The sequence below is a fragment of the Haliaeetus albicilla genome, chromosome 12 (genome assembly GCF_947461875.1).
Source record: "Haliaeetus albicilla chromosome 12, bHalAlb1.1, whole genome shotgun sequence".
Taxonomy (NCBI): Eukaryota; Metazoa; Chordata; class Aves; order Accipitriformes; family Accipitridae; genus Haliaeetus; species Haliaeetus albicilla.
Genome location: NC_091494.1, coordinates 43006217 through 43033467, shown reverse-complemented (window position 1 = coordinate 43033467; position 27251 = coordinate 43006217). Strand labels below are relative to the sequence as shown.

General features: G+C 57.6%; 1 protein-coding gene and 1 long non-coding RNA gene across 2 annotated transcripts in view; one reads left to right on the top strand and one right to left on the bottom strand.

The window, feature by feature from the left end:
• The window catches only part of DNAH17 (dynein axonemal heavy chain 17), a 38714-nt gene extending 11705 nt beyond the window's left edge, over positions 1 to 27009 (bottom strand). Inside the window, exons 1-61 of the mRNA XM_069799508.1 lie at positions 26558 to 27009; positions 25579 to 25772; positions 25120 to 25312; positions 24934 to 25033; positions 24758 to 24843; positions 24464 to 24589; positions 23984 to 24139; positions 23820 to 23903; positions 23229 to 23396; positions 22881 to 22997; positions 22405 to 22673; positions 22084 to 22279; positions 21793 to 21939; positions 21329 to 21437; positions 20938 to 21041; positions 20694 to 20834; positions 20141 to 20284; positions 19703 to 19885; positions 19349 to 19603; positions 19062 to 19231; positions 18586 to 18808; positions 18390 to 18506; positions 18182 to 18268; positions 17740 to 17892; positions 16931 to 17179; positions 16581 to 16703; positions 16005 to 16352; positions 15835 to 15926; positions 15525 to 15651; positions 15137 to 15289; positions 14528 to 14653; positions 14254 to 14361; positions 13981 to 14112; positions 13334 to 13494; positions 13069 to 13225; positions 12525 to 12629; positions 11845 to 12002; positions 11117 to 11255; positions 10410 to 10637; positions 10110 to 10247; positions 9446 to 9578; positions 9020 to 9147; positions 8754 to 8902; positions 8339 to 8621; positions 8030 to 8203; positions 7090 to 7297; positions 6828 to 6993; positions 6122 to 6224; positions 5811 to 5958; positions 5364 to 5455; positions 5021 to 5182; positions 4702 to 4866; positions 4351 to 4542; positions 3628 to 3894; positions 2922 to 3083; positions 2083 to 2316; positions 1721 to 1885; positions 1514 to 1609; positions 1204 to 1421; positions 750 to 957; positions 327 to 442 (exon numbers count right to left, since the gene is read on the bottom strand). Of these exons, the coding sequence (XP_069655609.1) occupies positions 327 to 442; positions 750 to 957; positions 1204 to 1421; positions 1514 to 1609; positions 1721 to 1885; positions 2083 to 2316; positions 2922 to 3083; positions 3628 to 3894; positions 4351 to 4542; positions 4702 to 4866; positions 5021 to 5182; positions 5364 to 5455; positions 5811 to 5958; positions 6122 to 6224; positions 6828 to 6993; positions 7090 to 7297; positions 8030 to 8203; positions 8339 to 8621; positions 8754 to 8902; positions 9020 to 9147; positions 9446 to 9578; positions 10110 to 10247; positions 10410 to 10637; positions 11117 to 11255; positions 11845 to 12002; positions 12525 to 12629; positions 13069 to 13225; positions 13334 to 13494; positions 13981 to 14112; positions 14254 to 14361; positions 14528 to 14653; positions 15137 to 15289; positions 15525 to 15651; positions 15835 to 15926; positions 16005 to 16352; positions 16581 to 16703; positions 16931 to 17179; positions 17740 to 17892; positions 18182 to 18268; positions 18390 to 18506; positions 18586 to 18808; positions 19062 to 19231; positions 19349 to 19603; positions 19703 to 19885; positions 20141 to 20284; positions 20694 to 20834; positions 20938 to 21041; positions 21329 to 21437; positions 21793 to 21939; positions 22084 to 22279; positions 22405 to 22673; positions 22881 to 22997; positions 23229 to 23396; positions 23820 to 23903; positions 23984 to 24139; positions 24464 to 24589; positions 24758 to 24843; positions 24934 to 25033; positions 25120 to 25312; positions 25579 to 25772; positions 26558 to 26902 (9980 nt within the window). The 5' untranslated portion in view covers positions 26903 to 27009. The remainder of the gene's footprint in view (positions 1 to 326; positions 443 to 749; positions 958 to 1203; positions 1422 to 1513; positions 1610 to 1720; positions 1886 to 2082; positions 2317 to 2921; positions 3084 to 3627; positions 3895 to 4350; positions 4543 to 4701; positions 4867 to 5020; positions 5183 to 5363; positions 5456 to 5810; positions 5959 to 6121; positions 6225 to 6827; positions 6994 to 7089; positions 7298 to 8029; positions 8204 to 8338; positions 8622 to 8753; positions 8903 to 9019; positions 9148 to 9445; positions 9579 to 10109; positions 10248 to 10409; positions 10638 to 11116; positions 11256 to 11844; positions 12003 to 12524; positions 12630 to 13068; positions 13226 to 13333; positions 13495 to 13980; positions 14113 to 14253; positions 14362 to 14527; positions 14654 to 15136; positions 15290 to 15524; positions 15652 to 15834; positions 15927 to 16004; positions 16353 to 16580; positions 16704 to 16930; positions 17180 to 17739; positions 17893 to 18181; positions 18269 to 18389; positions 18507 to 18585; positions 18809 to 19061; positions 19232 to 19348; positions 19604 to 19702; positions 19886 to 20140; positions 20285 to 20693; positions 20835 to 20937; positions 21042 to 21328; positions 21438 to 21792; positions 21940 to 22083; positions 22280 to 22404; positions 22674 to 22880; positions 22998 to 23228; positions 23397 to 23819; positions 23904 to 23983; positions 24140 to 24463; positions 24590 to 24757; positions 24844 to 24933; positions 25034 to 25119; positions 25313 to 25578; positions 25773 to 26557) is intronic.
• Positions 8529 to 10418, top strand: LOC138688255 (uncharacterized). The gene is made up of 3 exons (XR_011327311.1): positions 8529 to 8648; positions 8748 to 8894; positions 10218 to 10418. It is a non-coding gene; the product is annotated as an uncharacterized lncRNA (long non-coding RNA).
• Positions 27010 to 27251: the final 242 nt, after the last annotated feature.

Here is a 27251-nt window from a genome sequence, read left to right as displayed (position 1 = left end):
GGGGGGGGGGGGGGGGGGCGGGACGGGGACGGGAGGACGACGAGGAGGGAGGGGGGCACTCAGCCATGATGCCCCAGGGTGGCCATCACCAAACACCCTTGGGATTAACCCCTCTCTGCTCAGGTGGTGGGCTGCCCTCAGCCAGGGCATATGGCTCTGCAGCATACCCCCCGAATTTCTGGCCCAATTCATACTTGGGATTTTTTAATTTGGGGAGGATGGGGGGGGGCTCTGATGCTTCCATGACCCCTGTGTCATTGTCACCAGGCAATGCCAGGGAGCAGCAGACGGTCCCAGCGCTTCTGGAGCCAGTATTTGCACGGTACCTGTTTGCCAGCGTGATGACTCTGTTGGTTGCATCAGCCTCCTGCTGACATTTGATTTTTTCAGCTGTAGCTTTCTCAAATTCTGCAGTGAGAGCTGCCAAATTGGCATTCAGGTCCTTCAAAAGACAACACATCTACAGTTACCTCCTGCATGCAGCACAGCTGCAGTAAGCTGCCAGGCCAGGAGAGAGCTCTGCAGACCCGAGGGAGCTTTGTCACAGCCCCTGTGGTGGTGACACAGCTCTTGCACCTGGGCTCCAGGTTATACGAATTATAAGAATCTTTCTCACTCATTTTTGACTTCTGGCTGTGACCCGCAGCTGAATTACTGATGGGGTCACAGCGGGTGTCAGCCAAGGAAAACAGCAGCTGGCTCCGGCAGCTGGCCCTGGCCGGGGTCTGCGCAGGGGGGCACCCACTTACAGCAATTTTGCTCTTAATGCGACTGAGTTTTTCTTGTGCCTCTGCCAGCTCGGCGTTGGCCTCCTCCAGCGCCTGCCTCTTGGGCTCCACCTCGCAGAACACCTCGTAGAAGCGAACAATGTTTAGGCACCATGAGCACAGACCTGCAGCAGCTGTTGACTTCGACATTATGAACTCTGGATCAAAACTGGGGTCTGACTGGTAGGGCCTGGAATGGGAGAACACGCTGCACTACAACACCATGCCGCAGCTGCCGGCAGCCCCATCCTGCTCCTCCCAGAGCTCAGGCTGCGGATGGGCAGCAGGGTGGGAGAGCAGAGCAAACGCCTGGATCCCACTCCTGCCCCTGAAACCCTGCTGTGCTCGCTGGGTGAGGGTCTCTCCTGGATGCCCTGCCCAGGGCAGCCCGGTGGTGTGGGGCTGGGAAGGGGGCAGGAACCAGCCATGGACTCACTGAAACGCCTTAAGACAGGCCTCAGGGATGTGCTCCTTGTCAAACTTCTTTAAGGCATCAAGGAAAGTGTCTACTTTTCCCATCATGACTTTTGCTGCCTTCCAGCTCTTATCCTTTGGTATCTTGCCCTTGGGGGCCGTCAGAACCATCACAGCTGCTGTCACGTTCACCACTGCTTGCGGCGGGGACCCGAAGGACTTCAGCTCTGTCAGGTTGTTCTGGGAAGGGACCGCAGGGCCACTGAGCATCGCCCTGGTGCGGGGACACTGGCACCAGCTGGGGACCCACTTCCCACTGAGGGGTTGCCCACCTTGTTGAGCGTGTTGAGGGCCTCCTGGGCAGCTACGAGTGCTGGCTCCGCTTTTGCCAGGTCCGTCTCACAGGCTCGCTGCTTCTCGGCCACGTTCTGGGGAGGCGAGGGGACAGGACAGGGTGAGTGGCCAGAGCTGACAGAGCTCACATTGCCCCGTCCCGTGTTGGACCCTAGCCCGGTGGGCACCAGCTCAGCACCACGCACCGTGTTGATGGCCTGGACCTTTAGCTCCTCCTCATCAGCAATGGCTTTCTCCTTGCTGACCTTCTCTGTCTCGACACCCACCACGTGGATCAATTTATCTGCATCCTCGTTCTTCTGCTTCAGCTCTGCCTCCTGGACTGCCAGCTTGGCTTTCAGGTCATCCACCTTGATGGGGGGAGAAACAGAGAGGATCGGAGGGCTGATCCTGCTAAGCCCTGCCTGGCCTTACAGCGGTGGCTCAGTATAGCTCGGGGACCTCGTGGCCACTGTGACAGCCCTGCGGGGACATGCCTCCCCTCGTCCCCCACCGCACGTAGGACCCCCAGCAGGTGCGATGCATAAGTGATGCTGTGGGTAGGCACCTGTGATGTTGTGCTCTGCAGCTTTGTCAGCCCCTTCTCCAGCCTCTCGATTTTGGCTGTGAGCTCACTCCTTTTTTTTGACAGCAGGTTTTTGTAGAGGTTTATCTGCTCCAGGAAGGTCTTTGGCGTGGTGTAATTATAGCGTCTCTCCACGGCCAGGTAGGTCTTGGACATCTCCTTAACGCTCATGTGGACATAGGACATGAACTGGCTGATGGAGAGCTTGACCTTGGGCTGCACCAGGAACACAGACAGTGAGATGCTCTGCCAGGAGCAGAGACAGTGAGCCGCTGTGCTGTGTGGATGCAGTGAAATGCTGGGGTAGAACTGAGCCTTCCTGCAGTGTTGGTTCCACATCCAGCTGCAGAGGCTGGGAGGCAAAGCGCTGCTTTTCGTTAAACAGCACAACGCATGGCTGAGAAATGTAGGTGATCACAGCACTGACAATGCTGGTTCTTAAGCCCAGCTCTGGTTTCCTGTCTCTAATCCCTCAAGCTAACTTGGGCTGCACTGGGGAAAAGCTGCTGTTTCCAGGCTGTTATTTGTGGTGGTGTTTTAAGGACAAAAGGGAAACGAGGAAAGGTTTGTCCCCACCCACACACTGTGGGGCTGCAGGCTCTGACCCTGGAGCCGGCTGTGAGCTTACCTCAAGACCCCATCCCCAGCTTGCTGCCCCCAGTACCCCTGGGTCATGCCAGGCCCCCATCCTGTTGGAATGTTGCAACACGGAGAGTAGCAGAGGTACAGGTCATTCCCCAAAGCAGCCCAGTTTCCCCAGCCCCCCAGGACAGAGGGCTGTGCACAGGCACGGCGTGCACCAACCCGGGGTCCCAACTCACCTCAATGTCTCCTGTTTCCTCCAGGAACCTGCTGCTGACAGACACAAGCGCATCCTCCGGCCACTCGTGGAACCAGTCGATGGCTGTGCAGTTGACCACGGCAGGGAACCTCCTCGCCCGCACTCGCAGGGTTGAGCCCACGGGGGAGAAGCAGAGGATGACCTGGGGCAGACCACTGCTGCTGAGTGGGGCATCCCTGCTGCCATGGGCCGAGCTCGCGCGTGAGGCAGCAGGAGCATCGCTGTGGGCTCTGCATCGCTGCAAACTCTTCTGCTTGAGATAAGGACTTTGCCTCCCTCCTATTAATTCCCCTTCCCAGTATGCGGGAGATGGTCTGTGATTGTGTACCCTGTGCCTCTCAGTGGGGTCAGAGCCGGCACTGAATCCCACTTTGGTGGCTGCGGCCAGTAGCCGAGCACCGTGCCCACATTGGCATCCCTGTGAGTGCCCAGCACAGCCTGGTGCTGGCACATGGCCATGGAGGCTGCTCATCCCTTCTGCCCCAAGGCAGGTAAATACATGAGTGTGAAGAGCTGCACCCTGGGGCTGGGGGTGCACCATTGACTGGGCAGCCTTTGAAAACATCTTTCACCCAAACCTATCTCCATGTAATGAAACCATGGTTTTCTGTGTGTTGTCTGCAAATAGGTTTTGGATTAGGCAAGTCAGGAGCACTGACAAAAACCCCTCCTGAATGAACACCCACCTTTAACTGACGCCTGACTTTTTCTATAAATAATTTCCAGCAGTTTTCCCTTGTATCTTGCAATCCAAGGAACTTCACTTGGGGCCTCATGGCACTGATAATGTTTTCCAGGTCATCATCCTGAAAGAGCCCCGGCACATCCCCAGATGCCAAGAAGTCATTGATTAGGACCAGGAATGATTCTTCAGCAACGTGGGAGTCTGTCATCAGGAACACAGTAGGGGTGTTCTTCACGGCTGCCTTGATGTACTGGGAGGCGAGGTCCAGCTGGGACAGGGGAGAGAAAACCCATCAACCCCCTTCTTTTCAGCCCCACCCAGCTGTTCTCTGCAGTGACTGGTTCAGTGCAGCCTGGCACACCTGGGCCACCCTGGGAAGCCGGGAAGGTGCCTTTGGGAAGGTGCCGGGCGCCGGCTGCTCTGCTCGGGGACAGGGCCAGCTCCCAGGGCTGCCTGCACAGCACCTGCCCTCACGATCGGCTCCTGCCCGTCCCTGGCCAGGGAAACTCTGCGGCCCCTCGGAGCAGGACTCGTGGGTGTTCAGAAAGCACCTTTGAGACCATCACACAGTGCACAGATACAGCGACAAGAGGAGAGCAGAGGCCCATGCGCCCACCCCAGGCACCAGAGCCACCGCCGGGCTTGGCACCGCTCCGCATTTGCAGGATCCCCCCTGCGAGCAGGCAGCGCTGGCCTGGGAGACCGGGAGGAAAGTTCCTCTCACCTTCAGGTCTGGGATGCTGTAGCCTTTCCTCAACGTAATCTGAAACACATCGAGATTGCTGATGTATGCTGCCAGACGTGCCAGACTCTGCTTGCCGCTGCCTCCTACCCCCACCAGCAGTGCGTTGCCCCAGGGAGACTCTAAGATCCGACTAATTCTGCAGATATGAGACACTGCATCTTCAAAGAGCACCTGAAGAAAACAGGAGGGGAAGGTTTGATATTCTGAATCACAGCAGGAAAAGCAGTGAACGCCCCATAATTTACAAACTGAGCGAGAGCGATGCCGCAGCTGCATCTCTGCGGTGCAAGCGCTGCCTCGGTGCGGAGCTGCCTGCAGCAGGGCACTCACCAGGCTCATTGCTGCGTTCACCTCGTTGTAGCTGTCCAAGGCTTCCCCCAGCAGCTTGTTCAGAGCCGGCCAGGTCGGCACTGGCAGGTACTTGGGCTCCCCCATGCCCTGGGCGAAGTGGCAGTAGATGTTGGGCTTGGCGAACACCAGGTCTTCGCCAAGTTCCTGGGAGAGGCAACGGCAGATGTGGGGCTCAGCTGTGGGGCTCAGCCGTGGGGTACCGCTACCTGTGCCACTGCCAAGCCCGCGCTGGGGAGCTCAGCCTGGCAGCACAGTCCCACTAGGCTGGGGCACTCCCTTATTTTCCAGCACAACTTACATCGAAGAACTTTTTGCAGGTGTCCACCAGCATCTTCCCAAAGGCTTTTTGATCCCTTTCATCGACAAGCTTGTCTCCATACACCCTCTCAGCTTCATGGAGCCAGAGACGCACCAAGTCCATGGGACTTTTCAGGCATTCGGGGGTGGAGAACAACAGACCCTGACAAACATGCAAATCCCTCAGTCCTCGGGGGTTATTTTACTGCTACTCAGAGCTGAGTTTAAAGGCGGGCTTTGGGAAGAGGTCATGGTACTTTTCAGGGACATGGTGCACTGCAAGGATGCATGATGAAGGAAAGAAAGGAATACAGGCGCTTTAGAGGAAACAGCCCTCCCACTACCTGGAATATGTTGGAGAGGTCCCGGAGGTTGAAGAGGTAGTGGAACTTGATGGCTGTTGGCAAGAAGGTGGAGGAGACCTTCTGATGGAGGGCTGTTGGCAGGAAACAGAGGTAAGCGGGTGGGCAGGTGCCCAGAAACCACTGCAGCCTCCAGCGGGATCCCTGAGCCTGGCTCGCTCTCCCTTCCATAGGACAAGCCTGAGGTTTTATTTAGTCTGACAATTTCTAGGGACATGATGCTGTGTTTTGAATGCGAACAGGAGAAAAGGAGGAACTGAGGTTTCATTTGCCCAGTGCCGTGATGTGGAGGTGTGGCGCGGGGCTCCCAGGGCACTGGCCAGTTGTGATGTGGTTGGGTTTCCCGGTGCCGGTGTGTGCAGGTGCTTTCCCCGGGGGCCAATGCCGGTGCATGCCGCCTTCCCACCCCCCGGCGTGGCAGGGGCTCACCCAGCGCTGCTGCTACCAGCTGGGGCTGCAGCTTCTGGACAGCCAGTGGCATCCTCTGCAGGTCCAGGTGCTGCGCGAGGATGGTGCTGTACACGGTCAGCAGAGCCTCCTGGCCAGGAAAGCTCACGGCGAAGACGCAGAAGTGGCGCTGCAGCAAGGGGCAAAAATTCAGGCGGGAGCTTTGCCCCCAGGAGCTGATGCAGCCAGCCAGCACCGCGAGGTCCCCCACCCCATCCCACCTACTCCGGGCTCTGGTCCCAGGAGAGCAAACCCGGTGGGGCACAGCCCCCAGCCCTGCAGGTCCTGCGTACCTGCAGCCTGGAGTCGATGGTAAAGGATCCTGCAGTCGGGTTCATGCAGGCCACGTACTGGCAGTTGTGAATGTCCTTCAGGGTCAGTTTGTTCCTGTCGTACCTGTGCAGGGACCGGCACCGTGATGCTTTCCCCAGGGACGGGTTCCTCCAGTTGGGCTGTGCCCCACTGGCCCCATGAATGTCCATCGGAGGGGATATGGGAGCAGGGATCCCCATTTCCCTGATGCTTGGAAAAGCCCGGCACCACTCTTGGCAATGCTATGTGGGGCCCTTCCCATGCCCCACAGCCACACCTGGCCCCAAACCCCGCCCCCAGCAGCACGTACTCGTCACCTCTTCCCCCATTCCCGAGCGAGCCCTCCCTGCCGCCTGCACCGTGTGCTGCACTGCCAGGCATGGGGATCCCCTGCTGGGGCTTCCCCCGCCGGTGCTGGCAGTGGGGCTGTTTGCTTTGGACGGAGTTTGGAGTCATCAGCAGAGAGTTTTCCCATTACTCTGCCAAAGCCTTCCCCGCAGCTCTGGGAATGAGCGGGCTGGGGGGAACAAGCAGCTCAGCTCCACTGGCAGCGTGGCGCAGGAGGCAGTATGGGCAGGGCACAGCTGGGGTCGGGCACCGCGATGGCAGAGGTGCCAGCACAGCACAGGTTTGCTGGGCAGAGCGTCATTGAGGCCGCATGGTGGGGGCTGCTGGCCGGGCACCCACCAGTGACCATGGTCCATGTGCTGCCGGATGAGCGTGTGCGGTGCCACGGTGCCGTATTTGTCCACCTCTGGCATGTTCATGTCGTCGATGAAGTAGATAAGCCTCCTGGTCCCAGGCGGGCCATAGTTCCTCCCCGATTTCTTCTCCAGGGGCTTCTCAAGGACAGCTGCAACAAGAAGAGCAGGTAAGCAGTGGGGCAGTGCTGCAGGGCCATGTGGCACAGCCCGGTGTGGGGTCAGCTGCCAGCTCAGGCCATCCTTACCCTGCAGCATGGCCGAGGTGGTGTAGAAATTAAAGGGCACGGACTGCACGAGGTATTCATCCACACTGAGCGCTTCAAGCTTGTCCCGCATCAGGACCGATTTTCCTGTCCCCGCATTCCCCACTAGCATCACTGGCCTCTGCTTCTCCATCAGCAGGTCCATGAAGTAGCGAATGCGAATGGTCTCTGTCATGTGCACCATGGAGGCCTGGGGAAATCGTACCGTCAATCCCCGGAGCTACCCTCTTGCTGCTGGAGTCAACGTTTGCACGCAGAGGTGGGATCTTCTATTACAGCAGCAGGCAGCGTGCCGGTAGCCTTGCCTGGTTTTCCCGGCAATGCCAGCTTGTCTAATGGAAGGTGCTCTCTCTCCGTACAAACCCAGTTCCTCTCTAAAGCAAAAAGTCTCAGGTGCTTAGTTATTCTCAACATTTTCTGACCAAAAATAGGAGCTGTCAGAAAAACGAGTTGTTAAACCAGAACAACACAGCATGGTTCCTGAAACCGTCCCCAGTGTCTTTGTTCAGCCAATGCATGGGCCAAATTCAGCTGCAGCACCTCTGCCTTTCCCTGACATCTTTGACACAAACCCCCTCCCTCAGGAGAGCATTTCAAAAGACATGCAAATAAAGTATTAAAGTACAGTTTTGCATTTAGGCAATAGTTGTTTCATGAGAATCTATAAAGCCACATGTTAATCTGAAATTAAAAAAGAAGAGTTGCAACTTGCAGGTCTCACTGAGGTTTCCGCAGAGTAAAGCAGAACCACAGAAACCCACGGGGTTTGCTGGGTGTCACCAGCCCACAGGGCGGCATGGCAGAGCCAGCCCGAATCCCTGTGCTGCTCCAAGTGTGGGGTCTTGCACAGCATTGCTTGGGGGAAGACCATGGAGTAATAAACAATTAAAACACACAAACACAGAGAGCTTGTGGGAAATACCTGTAAAGGGACTTCAGGATCGAGTTGAAATTTTGGCACTTTTTCAGTCCAGAGCATGAATTTCTTTGTTTCTGGATCAATGTAATAGTCAAAAATTGTCCCCTGAGAAGGAAACTTGATAGTTTTAAACTCGTTCACCCACCACTTGCTGAACTCCAGGCGGTAATCCACAAGCTGGGAGGAACCAAACAGAAAAACTGAGAAACTGTCCAATGTTGTTGCTTTAGTATTTTCCAAAGGGATGCAGCTGAGGGATGAAGCTGGGCAGGATGCTCTGGCCAGCGGGCAGGCGTGGGCAGGCGGCCGTACCTGGTCCTGGAACATGGCCCCTCCAAAGGCCCAGATGCAAGCAAAGATGAAGTAGAGCTCGTAGAGCTCCCGGGGGGAGTCCGGTGGGGTGGTCTGTGGCATCAGGAGGCAATCCAGCAGGTACAGCACTGTCTGTATCACCGTGACCTCAGGGACGGGGGTGATCTTCTTGAATCCAGACTTGAGCTTCTCTAGGCACACCGGCAGGTACTTGTCGAAGAGGATCATCAAATTGGCCTTCTCGGACTGCACCGTCCTCATCTCGATCCAGCTGGTCACAATGCTGTGGGAGAGAAGATCAGGGCTGCAGGTGAGCACGTGGGGGGCCAGCACCCATCTCGTCGCATCCCATCCCACCCCACCCCACCCCGTCTCATCTCATCCCATCTCGTCCCATCTCCCTCCCCAGGCTCACGGGTTCCAGCCCAGGTCCGTGGGGTTGATGTAGAGGATTCCTGCCCGGGACACAGTTGCTGGTGTGGCAGTCCGCAGGTGGCTGATCTCGAAGAGGAGCCGCATGGTGGGGTTGAGGGGGATGCGCTCATTGCTGGCCAAGGTGAGAACCTGGAAGAAGCAGCCTGTTACGGGGGATGCCCTGATCTTGGGGTCCTAGGCATGAACACAAGCTGATTACCCCGAGTTAATGAGCGAGCAAAGCTCCCAGAGCGTGATAGCACCAACCTTATTGTCATCCATGACCGTGTTCAGGGACTCGATCCACATGGGGTCAATGTCTCCATCGAGGATAATCCACTTGGGCCCCTTATGTGTGATGTTAGCCAGGTCACGCATCGTTGAAGAAAACAGACCTGCCCCATAGAGAGACACATAGGTTTGTCCTTTGCAGCTCTTTCCACGCATGGCATGTTTGCTGAGGGACATGCAGGACTGGGTGCTTCCTTGAAACACATTCCTCCTCCCTCACACTCCAGTAAAAAGCCCCAGGGAAAGGTCTTCCTATTCCCATCACTGCATCACAAATCGTTTATAGGTTCACATTTTATGAAGATAGTTGCCTATGCACCAGCAGCTGCGGAAGGATGGTTTGTGCCAGGTCCCACCTGGGGTAAGTGACCGCTCAGGTGGCCACAAGTGTTGGTGTCTCACCATCCTTCCACTCTCGTGTGGATGGATGAATAACCCCAAACAGCTCATCGCAGGTCACAGCCTTTGGGTCGAGGTCCACAGTGACCGGCTTCCGCTTCATGTTTTGGTACGTCTTGTTGAGCGACCTCAGCACCTGCGGAGAGGGGAACCGTGCAGCTGTGGCCGCTGTTCCTACGAGGGTGCCTGCAGCCTTTAGCAGCCTTTGCCTGCAGCTGGGGGCACAGAGCCTTGCTCCCACCTGCTGTGGAGCACCCAGGCCTGGATAGCTGCTGGGAAGGCTCTGGACCTCCCTCTGCAGAGCCAGCTCCTGGCTGGGATGTTGTGAGAGCCCAGAGCTCCACCAGCCAGCACCATCCTGCCGGCACTGCAGCACGCAGAATATCACGAGAGTGTGCCCCTGCCTCGTCCCTGCCCTCCCCAGGGGTGTCCTGAGCAGTCCCTGAACCATGCCAGCTGGTGCAGGGACAGCCCCATCCCAAACCTGCTCTGCTCCATGGGCTGAGCCTGGCACGTGTGGTGCTGGAGGGCCTGGCATGGCCACGGACACTGGCCGTGCTGCCATCCTCTACCCAGACACTGCTGCTGCTGCAGCCAGGGGTCTGCACGGACCAGGGAAGCTGTGGGATGTGCTTAGCTGGGGCAGGAGGGATGGTTTGGCCGCTACCTGGGACTTGCCGCAGCCGGCATTGCCGATGACAAAGACGGAGTGTCTCACTTGCAGCAGTTCCTCGAGCTGCACCACCTTTAGCACGAAGCTGTCCTCTGCCTGCAGCTTCAGCTCCAGCATGGACTGCTTAATGATCTGGGAAGGAGAGCAGGCGCTGACCACAGGCAGCCATCACCACCTTGGCAAGACCTCCAGAGACGAGCCAGCTGCCCCCAGAAGTGCTGAATGGACCTTCAGCCTCTGGACCCAGCCAGGGCTGGGATGTCTGTGGTGCTGGTACTGCGCCAGGGCTTGTACCTTCTCAAAGTTGAGGTCCCTCTTCCTGGGGACGTCCAGCGCTGGGAAGAGGTCCCCAATTAGCCCCATGAAGACAGGCAAGTCATCTGTCACAATCTTGGGGATGTTGAAGTCTCGTAAAGCTCTCATCAGAACTTGGTCCTCGGCACGGCCGGGATCCCCTCTCTTCAAGGAGCCCGCTACCACCAGCACAGACTTGATAGCCCGCAGACCCCAGTCATAATGGTCCTGGCAACAGGCAGCAAAGTATTACAATTTCACTTTGGTGAGAGAGAACTGCTTTAAACAACATTACAGAGGAACACCCTGCCCATCGCCCCACCGCGAGGTTATCCATGCAGTGTCCAGCAGACTGGACTTAAAGGAAGCTTATGTACAAGACAAGGCCCAGTCTGCCACGACGTGAACGGCAGTCTGGCTTGCTTCCTAAATCACTTCTGCTGAGATGAATAATATCTGGATGCTCTCAGCTGGCTATATTCTATTCTATTCTATTTTTGGACTTCTTGATTTCTTCCAGAAGGCAGAAATATGCCACATGATGCACCAGTGTGGAAGTGGAATTTGTCCAGCCATAGACCTGAACTGTGCAGAACGCAAATCAGCACATTACTACCAGCTGAGAAATTTTTAAACTATCCATCATCAGGTTTGAAATTCAAATTAACTCTTTAATCTTAAAGAGCCATGCAATATTGTTAAATTACCTGTTTAGACAGTAATTCTTTGCAGAGTGTATACAGCGTAATGAACTTTCTTGCTAGAAGCTTAGCTTCAATAAAACCTTCTGCAACAAGCATGATTTCACAGATCAGTTCAAAATCAGGGACCACCATGGCACAGGGTCTGGAGAAGAGCAGCAGCAGGTTAGCAGGGCTGTGCATGGACATCCACAAGCCCCTCGCCCTCCCACAGCCAGCAAGAATTTGCACTCAAGTTTCTAGCATAAATCATTCCTGGCTGTCGTTAGCATCAGAGAACCGGGCAGTAATTTACACTGGCTGGGGTCTCTGGAGGTCTCTTGTCCAGCCTCCTGCTCCAGGCAGGGCTCATGTCACAGCTGCATCAGGTCACCCTTGGCCCTCTGCAGTCACCGTTCAAGTTCCTCCAAGGACAGAGATCCCACAGCATGCCTGGGCCATCCCTTCCAGCGCTTGACCCTTTTTTTCTTATTCTCAGTCAGATTTTTAGCTGAAGGTGGCAATTAGACACCCCAAGCATCCTCTTCCTCAGGCTGAGCAGCCCAGCTCTCTCAGCTTCTGACCATCTCAGTGCCAAGGTCTCCCTGACACAACAGCCGCCAGTACACACAAATATCCTCATTTGCACTAGCAAAGGCTTAGATCACATTATGGATGTAGCACATGAGTATTACTGCAGAGGTAAATGCTGTAAGGACTGCCAGTTATACACTGACCCATCTGCCTACAGGTACCTGAACAGAGCTTTTAAGTTTTCAGGCAGTTCTGTCCGTCCTGCGTAGCCAGGGTTCATGGTTATGAACAGCCCAACCGATGGGACCAGAGCGATCGTCTCTCCAAGGAAATTGAATGTTTTCTTCTTGGCACGAATTGCATCTTGAACACATTTCACCTGTCAGGCGAGTGGATGTGTCAGTGCCAGCGGCCCCGCGGCTCCCTGCCCTGCGCCCCCGGCTCACCCTCACCGCCACCCACGGAAAGCGAGCCTGGAGATTCGGCTGTGCCATCAGCAATGCTAGAAACAACACTGAGAGCTTGCCCAAGCCACGGCAGCATAGCAATCCCCTGGCTCAGGAGAGCTGGCCTTGAATCAGCTTCTTGCCAGGCATCACGACGCCTTGGCCCCGGGCTATGGCAGAGCCCGGCGGGGGGTGTGTGTGTGTGTGTGTGTGTGTGTGACAGGCCACCGGGGTGGGACACAGATGGGCTGTGCAATCTTAAACATGCCCAAAGCCCCTGTACTGCTGCGCTTCCCCTCCATTTGTGTCCCAACATGACACAGTGGAAATAACAACAGCAAACCATCCCTCTGAAAGCCAGGTTTAACTCTGACAACATTCAGTACATGAACTGGAAAATCTCTTCCAGTCCCTATGGCACCACACTGCTGCTGGTTTGTATGGAGAGCATGTACCTGCACCGCAATCACAGACAAAACCTCCACTGAAATGCGATTGAATTCGTCAAAACAGCCCCAGGCACCGGTCTGAGCAAGCCCCTTGTAGATATTGCCGCAGGACTGGAGAGAAAGCACCAGAGATGGGCTTCAGACACCAAGCTTTTGCATGGAGGCTGCAATGTGGGGATTTGTTAAGAAAGCTGAAATGCTGGGAGCTGCTCTTGCTTTTATGGTTTGTGCTGTTCCCTAGGGAAATGCCCCACAGTGTTACAACCCCCCTGGGCTCCCACGGGCTTCCAGGGACACGAGCTGGCTGGAGCAGTGGTGGGAGTGAGTGGTGCAGGATGGCACCAGGGACTGCTGCTGGACCCACATGTTTCTCACTGGCTGTCAAGCCGGGGAGAGGAGAGCAGCTTTAGGGCATTGGCGATGGATGCTGCAGCCAAACACAGGGCCTGCAGGCTGCAGCAGTGCCTCCCAAAAGAGGGTCCCCCCTTGTCTTGCTGGACACTCCATGGCTTTTGCCTCGGTGTCGCCATCCTGCTCACCTACACCCTACCTTGTAGTCCATCTGCTCGGAGCAGTTGAAGACATAGACCATCATGCCCACTGCCCGGCCCAGGTCCTTGGTGGTCTCCGTCTTCCCAGTGCCCGCAGGGCCAGCGGGGGCCCCCCCCATGAAGAGGTGGAGGGACTGTGTCAAGGTGATGTAGCACCTGTGGAGGGGAGGATGTCAGGGCTGAGGAGTGCCAGCAGCGTGGCACAGCCATGGAGCCCGCGTCATTGGCGTGGGCAGCGGGAGGTGCGGGGAGCCGAGCCCTTACCGATCCGTCAGAGGGGTGATGACCAGCCGGGGGGTGTTGCCCAGGTACTCGTAGGAGTACTGGAGCTGAGCGTCGCAGATGTTGGCATAGCAGTGCCTCCTCCCCTCGTCCCAGCGGTGCCGGAGCTGTGACTGCCAGGTGAACGCCTGGGCACTCTCCACCTGCAGAGCAGCCAGTTGTGGAGGGCAGGCAAGCGCCGGTGCTGCCCACTCTGACCCACGGGCATAGCAAGCTCCCAAACACACGTCAGGACCGTTTGTCACCTCCATACACGAGGAGAGCGTGCAAACAGGTCCCAGTGCAATGCTCGGGTGGGTGAGGACCATCCCTCCACGTGGCCCAGCCTGCCCCAGGCCCGCCGACTCAGTGCCCAGCCCTGCACCAAGGGTCCCGGCTCCCACCGAGCGTGGCAGGAACAAGCAAAACTGCTCCTTGATCTGGTGTTGCACAAGATCCAGCCTGGTCTTATCTGATCCCAGCCATGCTGTCACCTCCCCAGCTCCCGTGCACCCCTAACACCTCATGTGTGGTTTCCTCAAACAATCAGGATACTTTGAAATTATTGGAAAGTAATAAAATAACAGGAAAAACTGTGCTCAGAAGTGCCAAGAAACAAAGCAGTAAAAATACCCTCTTGTAATGAATACCTTTGCAAGGATCATTTTGGCCACAACATCCCTGGCGTGGACATCAATGGTACAGATTGTCATGATCTTCATCCTGTCTCTGGCAGTTAGGTTTCCAATGAGTAGTGAAATTAGTGCATTTAGCTGAGCAATCTGAGGAAGGAAAGACATGATGAACAGAAGAATGACATCATACTTTGCCCATCTCCGTGTGACCCCCTGGACTGAACTTCGCCTCTTCAGAACAGAGAGGGGCTGCAGGACAGCTCGAGGTCAGGCCCAAGGGATGCCAACCTGCTTTTTGTTGTAATCCCTCATTGCGTTCTCATAGCCTTCCTCCAGCCTTGAAAAGGCAATGCCGACTTCTGTGGTCCACCAGATCTGGGTGCACGTCAGAGCAACCTGCAGCAAACCACAGGGACAAAACGTGGCCATAAAGGGAAATACACCTTGCCCGCGAAGGCTCAGGGCAGGCGCCTGCACCTCCCCGGGCTCTCTGCTTGCTCCTCCTCTCGGACCTTGGCTCCCGGAGCCACCAGCCAGCCTGGCCCTGCACGGCAGCTCCCACCTGTGCCGGGTAGTCGAACACCCACTGCTCCCGCGGCTTCTCCTCGTAGGTCACCACGGCCTCGGGGATCAGGCACCGCAGGGTGGAGCGCATGCTCGCCAGCACTCGGTTCAGCCAAACCTCGACCTAGAGGGCCACATCCAGCAAACCCTGAGTGTGCAGTTCCTAGCCTGTGTCCAGTCTGGCTGCACGACCCCTTGGCAGCGTGCAAGCGGCTCCCTGCTGCTCTGCGTGGCAAGCTTCTCCCTGCGCGTCGTAACAAGCTGCGTGAAAGACCCCGGTACGTGGCCCCGCAGGGCGCTTCCCATGGCAGTTTATGGTGCATGGTCTGAGGGTGAACAACAAAGAGAGGAAAAACACACTGCGACTGCCTGAGGGGCTGCGAGCCTGGAGTGGGTTTATATGACGCTGATACTGCCGCAGCGCTGTTCTACACCCATAATGCAGATTCCATTTTTGTTTTTTGTTTTTTTTTTTTTTTTGACTGAAAGGCTTTGTGATTGCATTTTAAAACTGCTGCCAGGCTGTTAGTGCACAGCAAGCAAAAGGCTCATCCCCGTCCTGAACCTGCCCACCCTGCAAGCGGAGGCTCCATGAAGCTCAGCTGACCTGGCCAGACAAGTCACAGTCTGCGTCGAGGGGCACGTACTCCTCGTCCCTACTGAACATCCCCAGGCCAACCTTCAGGGGCTTTTTGTCCGGACTCATCTTGAACTTCAGTTTAGCCAGACTGTCAAACAGCTTCGGGAGATGATGGGACACCTGAGAACAGAGGCACGGCAGAGGTCAGGGACCGCTGTTCCATGGTCCCATCCAGAGGTGTAATCACCACTTGGATTAAATCATGCACGGCTCTCAGGGTGCTGCATCCCTGAGAAGGGGGGGTACTAGGGATGGTGTTCTGTCCATTCAGATGAAAAATATTTTAAAACTGCTATAACAAGTTAGCATGCAAGAGGCACAGGACTTGCCTCCATGCTTTATACACAACCCATACCTCAGCTGGCTCATTCCCATTAGACAAAATATCAAGCAGGTCTGCAGAGGAAACAAAGTAGAATCTGGGAAAAGCCAGTCTTTTTGTCTCGAGGTATTCAGCCAAAGCCTTCTCACAGAGCACCAATCTAACAGAAACAAAGGAAAAAAACCTGCAGTTAAACCCCCTCACATATTAGTTTTCACTCTTTGCTAAGTCCTTGTCATGTTGAAACAGACACCACTTTGGAGAAATCAAACTCCTCCTTTGGCCCTAGACCAGCTGGTGGAGGCCTCTCCGTAACGCTTCATCAGGACAACACAAACCTCACCTTTTCTGCAATGCTTCTAGCTTGTCATAGAGACCAGGCTTGTTTGTAGCTTCAATCACATTGGGAGTTTTTACCGCATCGGCCATTAATTCCTGCAAGAGGAAAAATGCTTCAGCTCTACCTGAGCCAGCAGCAAGCTCTTGGGCCCCAGTGTGGGACAGGCTTCGCACTTTGAAATCTTGATCGATAGCATCAAAATGCTTCGAGTCCTCCGGCAGTTGACTGCGGATGTCTTCGGAGCCGATGAAGATGCTTTCCAGGTGACTCCATGTCCTCTGCACCTCAAACCAGATGCTGATAACAGAGTCAGTGGTTGACAGCTTCTGCTGCCAGCCTGACACCTCCTGAAGGAAGAAGGCTAGGTACTTGGAGGTCATCAGGTTCTGCAGCTGCACTTGGTTGTCCTCCAGCGTCTCGATGAGCACCTCATCCGACTTGAGCAGCATGATTCCAGTCCTGGTGTGGGGCTCGTGCTCGAACCTCATTGTTGCCCAGGTAGCATCCAGGGCATTCAGCACCTGCAGACGGGGCATGAAAAATGAGCTGGACTCTGTGGCGCCAAGTCCCAGATGCTGTGGAAAGGCAAAGCAGTGACAGGAACATCTCCTCCGGGGCATGAGCAACATGAGTGCCACACACTGGGTGGACTCCAGTCCCCAGGAGCAGGAACACGAGCGCTAACAGCCACAGAGCTGCATTGGAACAGGGCTCTCAGCAAAGCAGGGCAGGAGCCAAGCCCCGTTTACCTTCTCCATCCCTGACTCTTTCATGGCTTTGTCCACTATGCCGCGAACCTCATCCTCGAACTTGTGCAGGTTCAGCTGCAGCAGATCTGCAAGGGTTGTATCCTCGGACATGGTGAAGTTCACCTGGAGCAAAACAGGCATTGTCGGGGCATGGACTCCCCTCTGTGGAGAGGGAGCCCAGCAGCTCACCCAAACGAGCTCATTAACACCCACGTTTAAAGACCCTACGCAAATATTTGTGTATGGCCAGCTTTTAAAACAGATTGCATGCTTCCCCTGATGGATGCAAATCTCAGGAGCCTCCCAGGCCGGGGGTTGGAGCCAGGGAAGGGCGGGAGGGCTGGGAATACCTTTGTTGCCTGCATGAGCTCCTGCCAGTGCCGGTCCCTGATGGCAGGGTTCTGCAGCTCGTTCATGGCACGCAGGGACGTTATCATGTTCTTCACGCTGTTGTCCAGCCCTGTGAACGCATCCCAGCTTCTCATCTCCTTATCCAAGCTCCGAATGTCTTTAGCAAATTTCTTACAATCGATATCCATCTGCTCAACATTGATATCCTTCCACCTGGTGGTCTTCCAGTCATCAATGTTCGTGTTAACCTGAATTTGGGAATACACTTTCACAGGACATGTAATTAGCAGGAGCATTCCTGCCCAGGATGAAGAGCAACACACCCAGCACCTGCACGCGCAATGCACCCCTGTTGGGGTGCGCAGCCCCCGCACCAGCAGACCTGCTCTAACGCTGTGACAACCAGCCCCGTGTCTCATCCCACCTCTCATGGTAGTGAGACTCTCGAAGGAGCTACAACAACATTGTACCTTTGGCTGGCAATGCCCAGCTGGTGCAGGGTGCCCATGCCGGGTGCTCGTGCCTGCCAGCAGCAGTCTGCTGTCAAGCCCTTGCCTGGAGGCAGCGTTGGGCATCACGGGCTGTGCAGGGGCCAGCACCAAGCCCAGGGCTCCCAGTCACTGCACTGGACTGCAGACAGCTACCAGCAGCCACCGTCTGCAGATGCTGGGCAGCTCGTCACAGCCTCAGGAACTTCAAAACTGTGAGGACCAGCCCAGCACATTCCAGAAGCCTGTTCTGCACATCCCCGTGCTCCTGCCTCCTCCTGCCCTTCCCGTCATGCTGGCTCACAGACCATGACACGTACCAGGACGATCATGTCCCAGAGCTCCTTCAGCAAGCGCACCTCCCTGTGGCATGCTTTGAGCTGTTTATATTCTGGCACTGACACTTCGAACAGCCCGGCTGACTTGGACAGGGCTGCCATGTCGCTCTCCATAGCGGCGATGCTCTTCTGTTGCTGGCCGGAGAGAAAGAAAAGGACTCAGCCAGGAAACGTGTGCCAGGGACCGTCTCCTACCCCAGCGATGGCTCCATCCCCACTGCAGTGCAATGGGGACAGGAGAGTCGCTGCCGCAGGGCCAGACCCTCCCCATCAGGCTGGGAGCCAGTTCTGGAGCCAGAGCAGGAGCCAGAGCAGCTGTCCCTCCCCAGCCCCCCTGTGTAGCAGCATCTTGTGCACAGGGCCAGGGGAGGCCAGGCAGGGCCAGTGGGGACAGTGGTGGCCCTGGCATCCTCCCCTTCCTTACCTTGTTCAAAGACTTGTAGGGATCTCGGTCAGTGTACGAAAAAGGGGCTTTTTCCCGGAACCTCTCCCGGAAGGTGTGCTGCCGGACCTGCGCGGGGATGACGGGGCTCAGGAGGGGCAGCCAGGAGCTGGCAGCCGGGGAGAGCAGCAGGGTCTTCCCGAAGCTGCCGAGAAGCTGTTTGCTTGCCCCCAAGCCCCAGGGCAGGCACCTCGAACTGCTGGCACTTCCTGCGGATGATGTTGACCTCGTTGGCTTGCAGGGGTGCTGCGTTATGCTTGACGCGCAGGCAGAGCTTCTTGGTGCTGTCCCAGCGCTCGGGCAGGTCCTGCAGTGAGCACTGCGTGGTGTCAACAGCCTGGCCACAGGGAGACCGTGCCCGGCCCCCTGCACCCCGAGCATCTCACGTGAAGCTGCAGGTGGATCTCCTCCGGCATCTCCTCTCCGTAAGTGCTGAGCAGGGCGATGGTCTCCTTCAGGGGCTCAAACATGCTGTCAGTTGCTGCCTGCCTCTCCTTGACCCTCATCAGGTGCCCCATCACCCCCACCAGCCCGTCATAGTCTCCTTCCTCCAGAGGTTTACTCAAGCCGGCATTTGCCTCTTGGATGAAATCCGCCAGCTCCTGGAGACTGGGAAGAAGGTGGTGGCACTCACCGGGCGTCCCCATCGGGGCTCACAGCCACCCCCATGCTTGCTCAGGGCTTGCTCTACAGGACACAGCCCCCGGGGACTTGCCCCCGCAGGGGTGCCCAGCACCTTCACAGCTCCGTCCCTCAGGGGCCAGCCCTGTCCTGCCACACAGCGGTACCTTTGCCACAGCCCAGCCAGGCTCCAGTCAACAGCAGCACTCCATCCCCACGCTGGGGCTCACTGGACCCCTACCTGGTGGTGACGTGGCTGGCAAGGTGCTGCCGGAGTGTCAGACCCCGGCGCCTGATGGCACCCAGCAGCGCCTGCTTGAAGGGGCGGCAGTCGCTCTGCAGCCACCCTCCAAACACCTCAATGTTTGCAAACTCCGACACCTCCTCGCACAGCGCCTCGCATGCGTCAATCTGAGGACGAGATCTGGTCACAGCCCGTAGCCGGCACCTCCCCGGGCACTGAGGACCTCCCCAGGTGCCCGGTGTCCTCCTGGGCGCCCAGCACGTCCCCAGGCACCCTCCTCATACCTCCTGCTGAAAAAGTTGGAGGGACGGCGTCCCGTGAACTGGGGGCTCCCCCGGCTGTGGCTCCGGCTCCTCGGGGCCGGGGACACTGTCCAAGGTGAGGAAGCGCTGCAGGAACTCCTCAGGGTCCTCCAGCCACAGGTGGGCTTGCTCCTCAAAGCCGGCGCTGTACTCCTCACCTTCTGCCATGGCACTGACCACCAGTGACACCACCTCCTCCCGCATCCTGCTGAGATCTGCCTGCTCCTCCAGGGTGGTCTGAAGGGATGGGCAGAGCTCTTGAGGACCAGCTGGGGCGACTGGGCATCCTCGCCCACCTCCAGCTGAGCCAGGAGGTGCCGCCTGCCACGGACTGACCTTGTAGCTCAGCTTCCCCTCCAGCAGCCGAGGCATGCATGCCGCAGATGTGTAGGTATCGCTGAGCAGGCTTTCCATCAGCTCCAAGAAGTTGTTGTCATCTCCCGCCTCCAGCGAGGGATGGTACCGCACTCTGCCGTCGCGCAGCTCCATGCGCACCTCAAACAATGGGGCCACGTTGGCCTGAAAAAGGTCAGCGCCCCACGTGGTGCTTCACATCCCACGTGCCCTCTGGCCCCCAGCCCTGCAGTCCCCCCACAGAGGGGACAAGGGGGACACTGGCACCTCTGGCGCTTGCTGCCCAGGTGCACCAGGGAGCACTGGGATGGGCATGTTTGGCCAGTAAACAAATGCCTGAAGAAAATAACAGCAAGTGGTGGGACATCCCAAGCATCGGGAAAACAGGGGCACCACACCGCAGGGCAAACCTGGACCTACGTCAGGGGCCATGTTGGTGAGCAGCAGCTGCAGAGATTTGTGGACAAGTCTGAAAAGTCCGTCCAGCACGATTCTATCTATGTATCCCACATAGTCCAGCCATATCTGTGATGACTTGTCAGCCTTAAGCAGATCTGCATTCTCCTGCAAGCAGGAAAAAACAATTAGTATTTGTCAATAAGTATCCAGCAAACGTACCAGCTCCTAACACTGTGAGTGAGCCCTCTTTCATTGCCCCTGGGGGTTTGTCCTGCCTGGCTGTTGCACAGATCCTACATCCTTCCCTTTCTCCCAGCTGTACCACACCAGAAGCTGCAGCCAAGACCTCACCCAAGCAGGGAGCGGATTTCTGGAATCCGTGTGAGGTGTTCAATGGTCTTCCACTGGAGCCTCGTGTCAGCAGAGACCACAGGTGTGCACCCCAGGTTTAAGTTCACAGCTCACAGTTACAGAGCAGGGGACACCACTGGGTTCAGAGCATCACAGCACACGAGTGCTGGACACACTCCTTGTTAAACCAACTCTGACTGAAGCGTCCTGGGATGTGTCTCACCTCCACCATCTCCTGGATCTTTACACCTGCGTCCCTAATGGCAGCATAGCGCTTGGTTAAGGTGTTTGCTTTCCCATCCAAGTCCAGGAGCGCTGCCTCCTTGTTGTCCTTCCTTTCAAACAATGGAGCAGCTGAGCACTCCTGCAGGGAGAAGAAAACAGGGCTGCTCCGCTGTGCTGGGGAAGGGTAAATCCCTGCAGGAGGCTTCCCGGGAAGGCTCTCATAAAACACCAGCAAAAGCTACCTCCATCAGTTGGGTGATGTTTTCCAAGTTTAATTTTGCTTTCTGGACCCTGGTTTGTAAGTCATACAAGATCTCTCTCATCTCTCGGATGTACTCCATGACACCTGGGAGGAAAACGCACATCCAGGCTTGACAGGTTACACAGACGCCTCCAAGGCAGCAAGCCGTGGTCGGGGCGCTTTGGGGCTATTCACCATGGCAGGGACACACCGTCCGGCTCCCCACCTCACCCACCATGCCTGCAGGGCGGGGGTCCGTGTGTCGGGTGTGATGGCTGTGGGGACCCAAGGGCAGCCACCGGGTGGGAGGCAGGACGGTGCCGGGGACCAGGGACCCCCCAAAAGGAACAAAGAGGATCTCTGGCCTTGGGCTGCCACGGGTGGGTTTGTACCTTCATGGTGCCAAAACATGGTGTGCTCTGCGCTGGCCAGCTGGCTGTCCACAGCCTCCAGCTCCCCTGCCACCAGTGGGAACTCCACCGGCAGCAGCCTCTGCTTCGCCTGGGGAGCCAACGCATCCGCAGGTGAGCGCTGCAGGTAGTGGAGGGACTCTGCTCCACCTGAGATGCGCTTGCTAGGGCACTGGTTTTACAAAGGAATGGGGTCCCCACCCCACCAACATGGAGCTTGCGGGGCAGAAGAAGGCCGGTGTGGTGGCAGCAGCAGCAGCTTGGCTCAGCCATGGGACAAGCAGGGACCCAGGGTGCTGGTGAAGTGCCTGCTGTACCCCAACCCTGCCAGCCTTCCAGGATCCAATTCATAAGGGCCTCTCCCCGGGGGGTCCCCAGCCAGTCTCAGCCTGGCCAGTGCTCAGGACATGGAAAAGCAACCAGGTTGTCTCCTCTTTGCAACCTGCCTCATTGTACCAGCCAACGATAAGATCCAGGTTGTCCACAAACTTTTGGAAAGTCTCATTTTGAGCAAAGAGGCTCTCAGCATTGCCTGGGATATCCTTCTGCTGCTGGAAGTTCAAGTACTTCACCTCCCGCAGAACAGTGACGAGCTGCGAGACACAATGACCGGAGAAAAGGCTTGTTAGTAAACCCAAAATGTCCCACCACAGCCTCTGAGAAAGTCAGATTTACATTCAGGTGAGGGATTGCTGGCATTCCCCTGCACCAAGCTGACTGCCCGCGCCAGCACTGACCTCTTTGCTGAAGTTCACGCTGAGGAGGGAAGAGCCAGGGTCCCTCAGGATCAAGGGCTGCTCCAGGCTGAAGTGGCAGTCCTGGCCAGCTCCATGCACCCATTCCTCGTAGACCTTCTTGCGGTAACCTTGCAGCAGTCCCATCATTTCTTTGTACTTCCCAGATACCAGTTTAGCTTCAGCACTGATCATCACACTGTCAAGGTCATGATAGAGAAGCAGTGGCTGCAGTAGGGCATGGGAAGATACACGCACCGGGCCAGACCCTGCCCCAGCTGCTGACCCGCATCCCTGTGGGGTGACAGGGTGACCTGCACTTACGGGTGGCTGATGGCGAACAAGTCCCTGTGTGGCCCCTCCAGCCGCTGCTGCAGCTCCAGAGCCCACTTCAGCTGCCCGGCCACTGGTGGCATGTTTTTGTTAACGGCCGGGCTACCCCTGTGCAGTGGCGGGGAAGCGGTCTGGGCATCATACAGTGCCTTCACGTTCTCCAGCTCAGCCTTAAACATTCCCAGCAAGGCTGAGTAATAGGGGGAAACCTCAGCCTTTATCAAAGGTCGCTCCAACAGGGAGGCAAACATGTGCACCAACTGCAGGAGAAAGAGGTGTCGGCTTCTGTGCTCCAGAGCATCACCGGAACGGCCCAGTGACAGCCCCACAGCCACTCCCAAGCGCAGCTGCAGCGTGCTGTGCTGCAGGCAACATGCCTGCTGCCAGCCTCTGGCACTCAGGCAAGGATGCCCTGTGCCCGAGGCCAGGACCTGTCAAGCCGGGGGGGGGGGGGGGGGCATGTGTACCTTCACAGCGGATGCCAGGCAATTGCAGTCATCAAAGCCTTGGCAGAAGATGGTGGCCAGCCGCCTGTCTGCATCCTGAATCTTCTTCTGGAACTCTGCAAAGTCTTTGTTCAATTTCTGCCAGTAAGAGCAAAATGATTTAAGCTGGCACAGCCTCTGCACTTCCTTCCCAAATCCTTCCTGAAGGATTCACTGAACCCAGACAGCCAGGAACCCCATGACCTGCCCCAGCGCAAGCATGCGTGCTGCCATGGGACAGTTTTACACACAGGTCTTCCAGCGTGTTCTGGGAAGTGCTTTTTTTTTCATTTGGCAGATGCTTATGCTTCCATACCAGCAGTCACTCACCTCTTCTGCAGGATCTAAGGGATCATATTTGCAATCAGCAAAACTCTTGATGAGTTCGGACACCTCCTCATAGATCTGAAACATCTGGCTCCCAAGGATATTTCCTCTCACTCCTCCCAGCTCTGCCTTCTCCAGCTTCAGAAACTCGATAGCTGTCTGGTACAGCTCCTGGCAAGCACAGACCATCATCTCACCCGGCTCCTCTCAGTGGGAAACCTCGGGTCCCTGAGCCCCAGTGCTGCGGGTGCAGGAACTGCAGCAGGCACAGGGCTGCATCCTGAGAGTTCACCACTCCCGAGGAGCATCCTTCCCAGAGGGCACTTTGTGGCCTGGCTGGGGGTACCCATCCAGCCCCAGGGGTGCGGGGGCACTGGTGTCCTGCTGGGGATGATGCCGCTGCGCTCCCAGCAATGCATCATTGCTGGGCTCCCACCTGCCCTCTGCTCCTTGCCTGTGTGGGCAGCCCCAGCCCACCCTGGGGCTGGAGCAGAGTTTGCCCCTGTGCTGCCCTCAGGGGACCACCCCAGCATCCCCAGGGCACAGGGAGCCCACATGGGCCTGGTGCCGTGCCCCAAAACGCTGTGCTGTCACCTCAATGATCTTGAGCCTGTGCAAGAAGGAGTCCATTCTCCTGAAGACAAAGGAAGGGGGAAAATCCCAGAGCTGCGGCTCCTCCTGGAAGCAGAGAGGGTCCATCAGCGAACAGAGCTGGGGTGGATGGGGCCAGCTGGACCCGCACCTTCGCTGGCACCCACCGGGAACAACGTGGGCATCAGGTTGGAGCAGTAAGTGCTGTAGGACTGGAAGAGCTTCTCTATGGTGGAAATGCTCAGTCTGATTCCTCCTAAGGCCTCTTTGGTTTCTCCTTGCAGCCCCTTCATCACGTCCTCTGGGCTCAGGAAGTTACGAGTCTAGGACAGACAGATGTAGGCAGGGGCTGTTGGCAAAGGGGAGCGTGGGGGGCTCCTCCTGCCCCCATCTACCCTCCGGCCCCATGGGCTCTCTGGTGATCACCTGCAGCCCACATCTGCCCCAAACCCCCTCCAGCCCTACATAGGGGCTTTGCTGATCCCTTGGTTGGGGTGTCTACGTCATCCCAGCTGGGCTCCCCATGCCTGCCCCGTGTCACCCCTCCTGCCAATGGTCCCACAGTGGGGCAGCGGGAGGAGACAGTGATGGCTCGGTGCTGCCCTACCCCTGTCCCGCTGGAGCCGACGCCGGCCCCGGGGCTCTACCATCTCAATGAGGAGGTTGCAGATCTCCTGCAGGACGACGATGGTGCGGGCAGGCGAGCTGTAGTACTGGCAGTGAGCACGGAGGAGGCGGACGGTGCACAGTGCCCTGTCCATGTAGGGCTGCAGCTGTGGGAGCAGAGGCCCGTTAGCGCAGGGCCGTGGCCCTGCTAACGAGGGTCGGGCAGAGCCAGGGTGGATCCACACCCACAAGCAGCCTCTGGAGCTCAGCGTTGCTGCCTCTACCTGGATGATGAAGCCAGGCAGTGCCTGGTTATTTTGTCACACACAACTTACCTGGGAGTAATCCGCTTGCTCCATCTCTTCCAGCAGGATCCGAAGCGGTTGCAGGTGGAGGCTGACATCTTTGGCTTCCTCCAGGCCTGGGCCAGGGGAGAAACTCCACGTTGGGGATGGGGAAGCCTCACCGGAGAGGCAAAGGCAGCTGCCCACCACATCACCCGGGGGCTTACCGGCACTGACATCCCTGAACATGCTCTGGAGCGCTGGCCAGTAGCAGCTGTTGGCCTTCTCCAGTATCTCGGCCAGTGCCGTCACTCGGGGTGAGAGCAGCTGGCAGGGGAGAGATGGCGGGCTCAGTGCTGGGAGCTCAGCACCAGGGACACGGGGCTGCTGGCCGCTCACGGGCGAGGCGGTACCTGGTCGTTGATGCACTGCAGGTTGCCCATCCTGGTGTGCCAGAACTCGAACTCGGTCCTGGGCAGGGGGTGCAGCCCCTCCAGCAGCGGCTGCGCCGAGTCCTTGCTCAGGATGTCTCTGATCTGGTGGGACCACTCGATGATGATGGTCTCGATGGCGTGCAGCACTGAAACGTCCATGGGCCCTGCCAGGCTGAAAGGCAGCTGGGTTATGCTCCAGCGGCAGGACTGGCCCCAAAACGCACCGGGGGAGCCCCACACGCCTGTTTGTTGCCAACTCTGTCAGCACAGCAACATGTACAAGCCTCTTGAAGGTGCTCTGCTGCTGAGGGGTGGCTGTGCCCAGGGATGCTCAGGGACCAAGCCAGTGTCCCAGCTCCTGTCCCTCCCAGAGGGACTCATGCTGCCCTGGGTCCCTGCCAGGCTTCGCTGGCACCGAGCAGTGCTGGCAGTACCCACCATTCCAGGACAGTGCTGGAGCCATCCTGGCTGTCCAGGTGCTCAGGCAGCGGGAGCAGCGGCTTCCCCTGGATCTTCCCGCCCATCACGAACATCTCGTTCTTCAGCCGGTGGACTTGTCGCATGATGTCCTCCACCACCACCCCAGGCCAGCCTGCCGTGTTCTCCTTGCTCAGGAGCAGGGGGGACACGACCTGGAGGAGAGGGTTCAGTTGGGCGCTCAGTCGAGCTCTCCCCTTGCAAAGGGCAGCATGCAGCCATGCTGGTTTGCACAGCGTCCCCTCTTGCTGCCCATCCAAGCACCGTCTCAGCCCGGCCACAGCTCTGGCAGCCACTGATGGGTTCTGCTGATGTTTTTCTCATCAGCGTGACCGGGAGTCCCCTCACCCTCTGGTGGATTTCCCACTCTCATGTGTTGGGAAGTGCTGGGAGCAGAGCAGTGAGTGCACCCAGTGGGGTCAGAGGCTGGTGCATGAGCAAAAGCCCCTGGCATTGAGGAGGAGGAGTTGCAGGGGCTCCTGGGACCTGACTCAGCTTTTGGGTGCTCTGGGCTGGCAGGCCTCTGAGCGGGAATATTTATCGGAAGTTTGAGAAAAATCCACTCAGACATTTCCCAGCTGTGGGGCACAGAGAAGGGGGAATTACACTGAGTTTTTAAAACCACAGGGAGGAAGCGATCCAGCTGGGGCCTGGGAGAAAATTGGGCTTGTGACCTTCACCCAGCTCTGTGTCCTGGTGGGGCTCAGCCAGCCCATGAGCACAGCGGGGCAGGCGGCCAGGGGCCACCATGAGGCCAGGACCAGCGCCTGGGGCAATTTTTCTTCTATTAATTTAATTTAGTTTCTTTTCGCACCCACCTAAAGTTCTGGCTACAGCAGCCCGCAGTGGGTGTCCAGGCAGCAGCGGTGTGTGCAGGGAGCTTGGCTCATCCCACTTGCCCCAAGCCTGCACCCGGTGCCTGCCCGTGTGGGCAACTCACCTCCTCCACCACGGTGATGAGCTGCTCCACGGGCGAGGGGCTGATGTCTCCCACCAGCAGCCCTTTCTGGCAGTTCTCCCGGGTGATGTTCTCCCTCTTCTTCTTCACGAAGTAGACACCCTTGCCCCTGAGGGTGGGTGGGAAGCCGGTGGTCGGTGAGAGCTGCCCGGCGGGGTTCAGCCCCAGAACCAGCTCCAGCACGTCCTGCTGCCTGAAGAACTCATCCAGCACGGCCGTAGCCTCCTCGCTGCCCACAAACTTGTTCCACTTGTCCGGCCGGACCCGCAGCAGCAATGTGGTGAAGCTCTCCAGGAAGCCATGACGCTCATCTGGCGTGGCCGACATCCCACGGGCACCAGGCTCGGCCACAGCTCCCCAGCACCTGGGGCAGCGGGAGAGGGGGCAGGTAAAGCCCCACTCAGCCAGGGGCTGTGCAGACCCTGCACCCCAACCCCTCCACGCTCCCCTTGCCACCCCCCCGCCGCTGCCCTCAGCCTTCCCTCTGCACGCTGCAGCCTCACAGAGAGCTGCCAGCCCCATCGCCCCACCGGCTCCATAGCCTCCCAGCCTGCCCCATCCTTGGCCTCGTCACCCCTCCTGTCCTTGGCCCCATCGTCCCCCAGCCTGCCCCAATCCTGCCTGGCCCTACTGTTCCCCCACCCTGCAGCACCCCTCAGCCCTCCAGCAGCCTCCA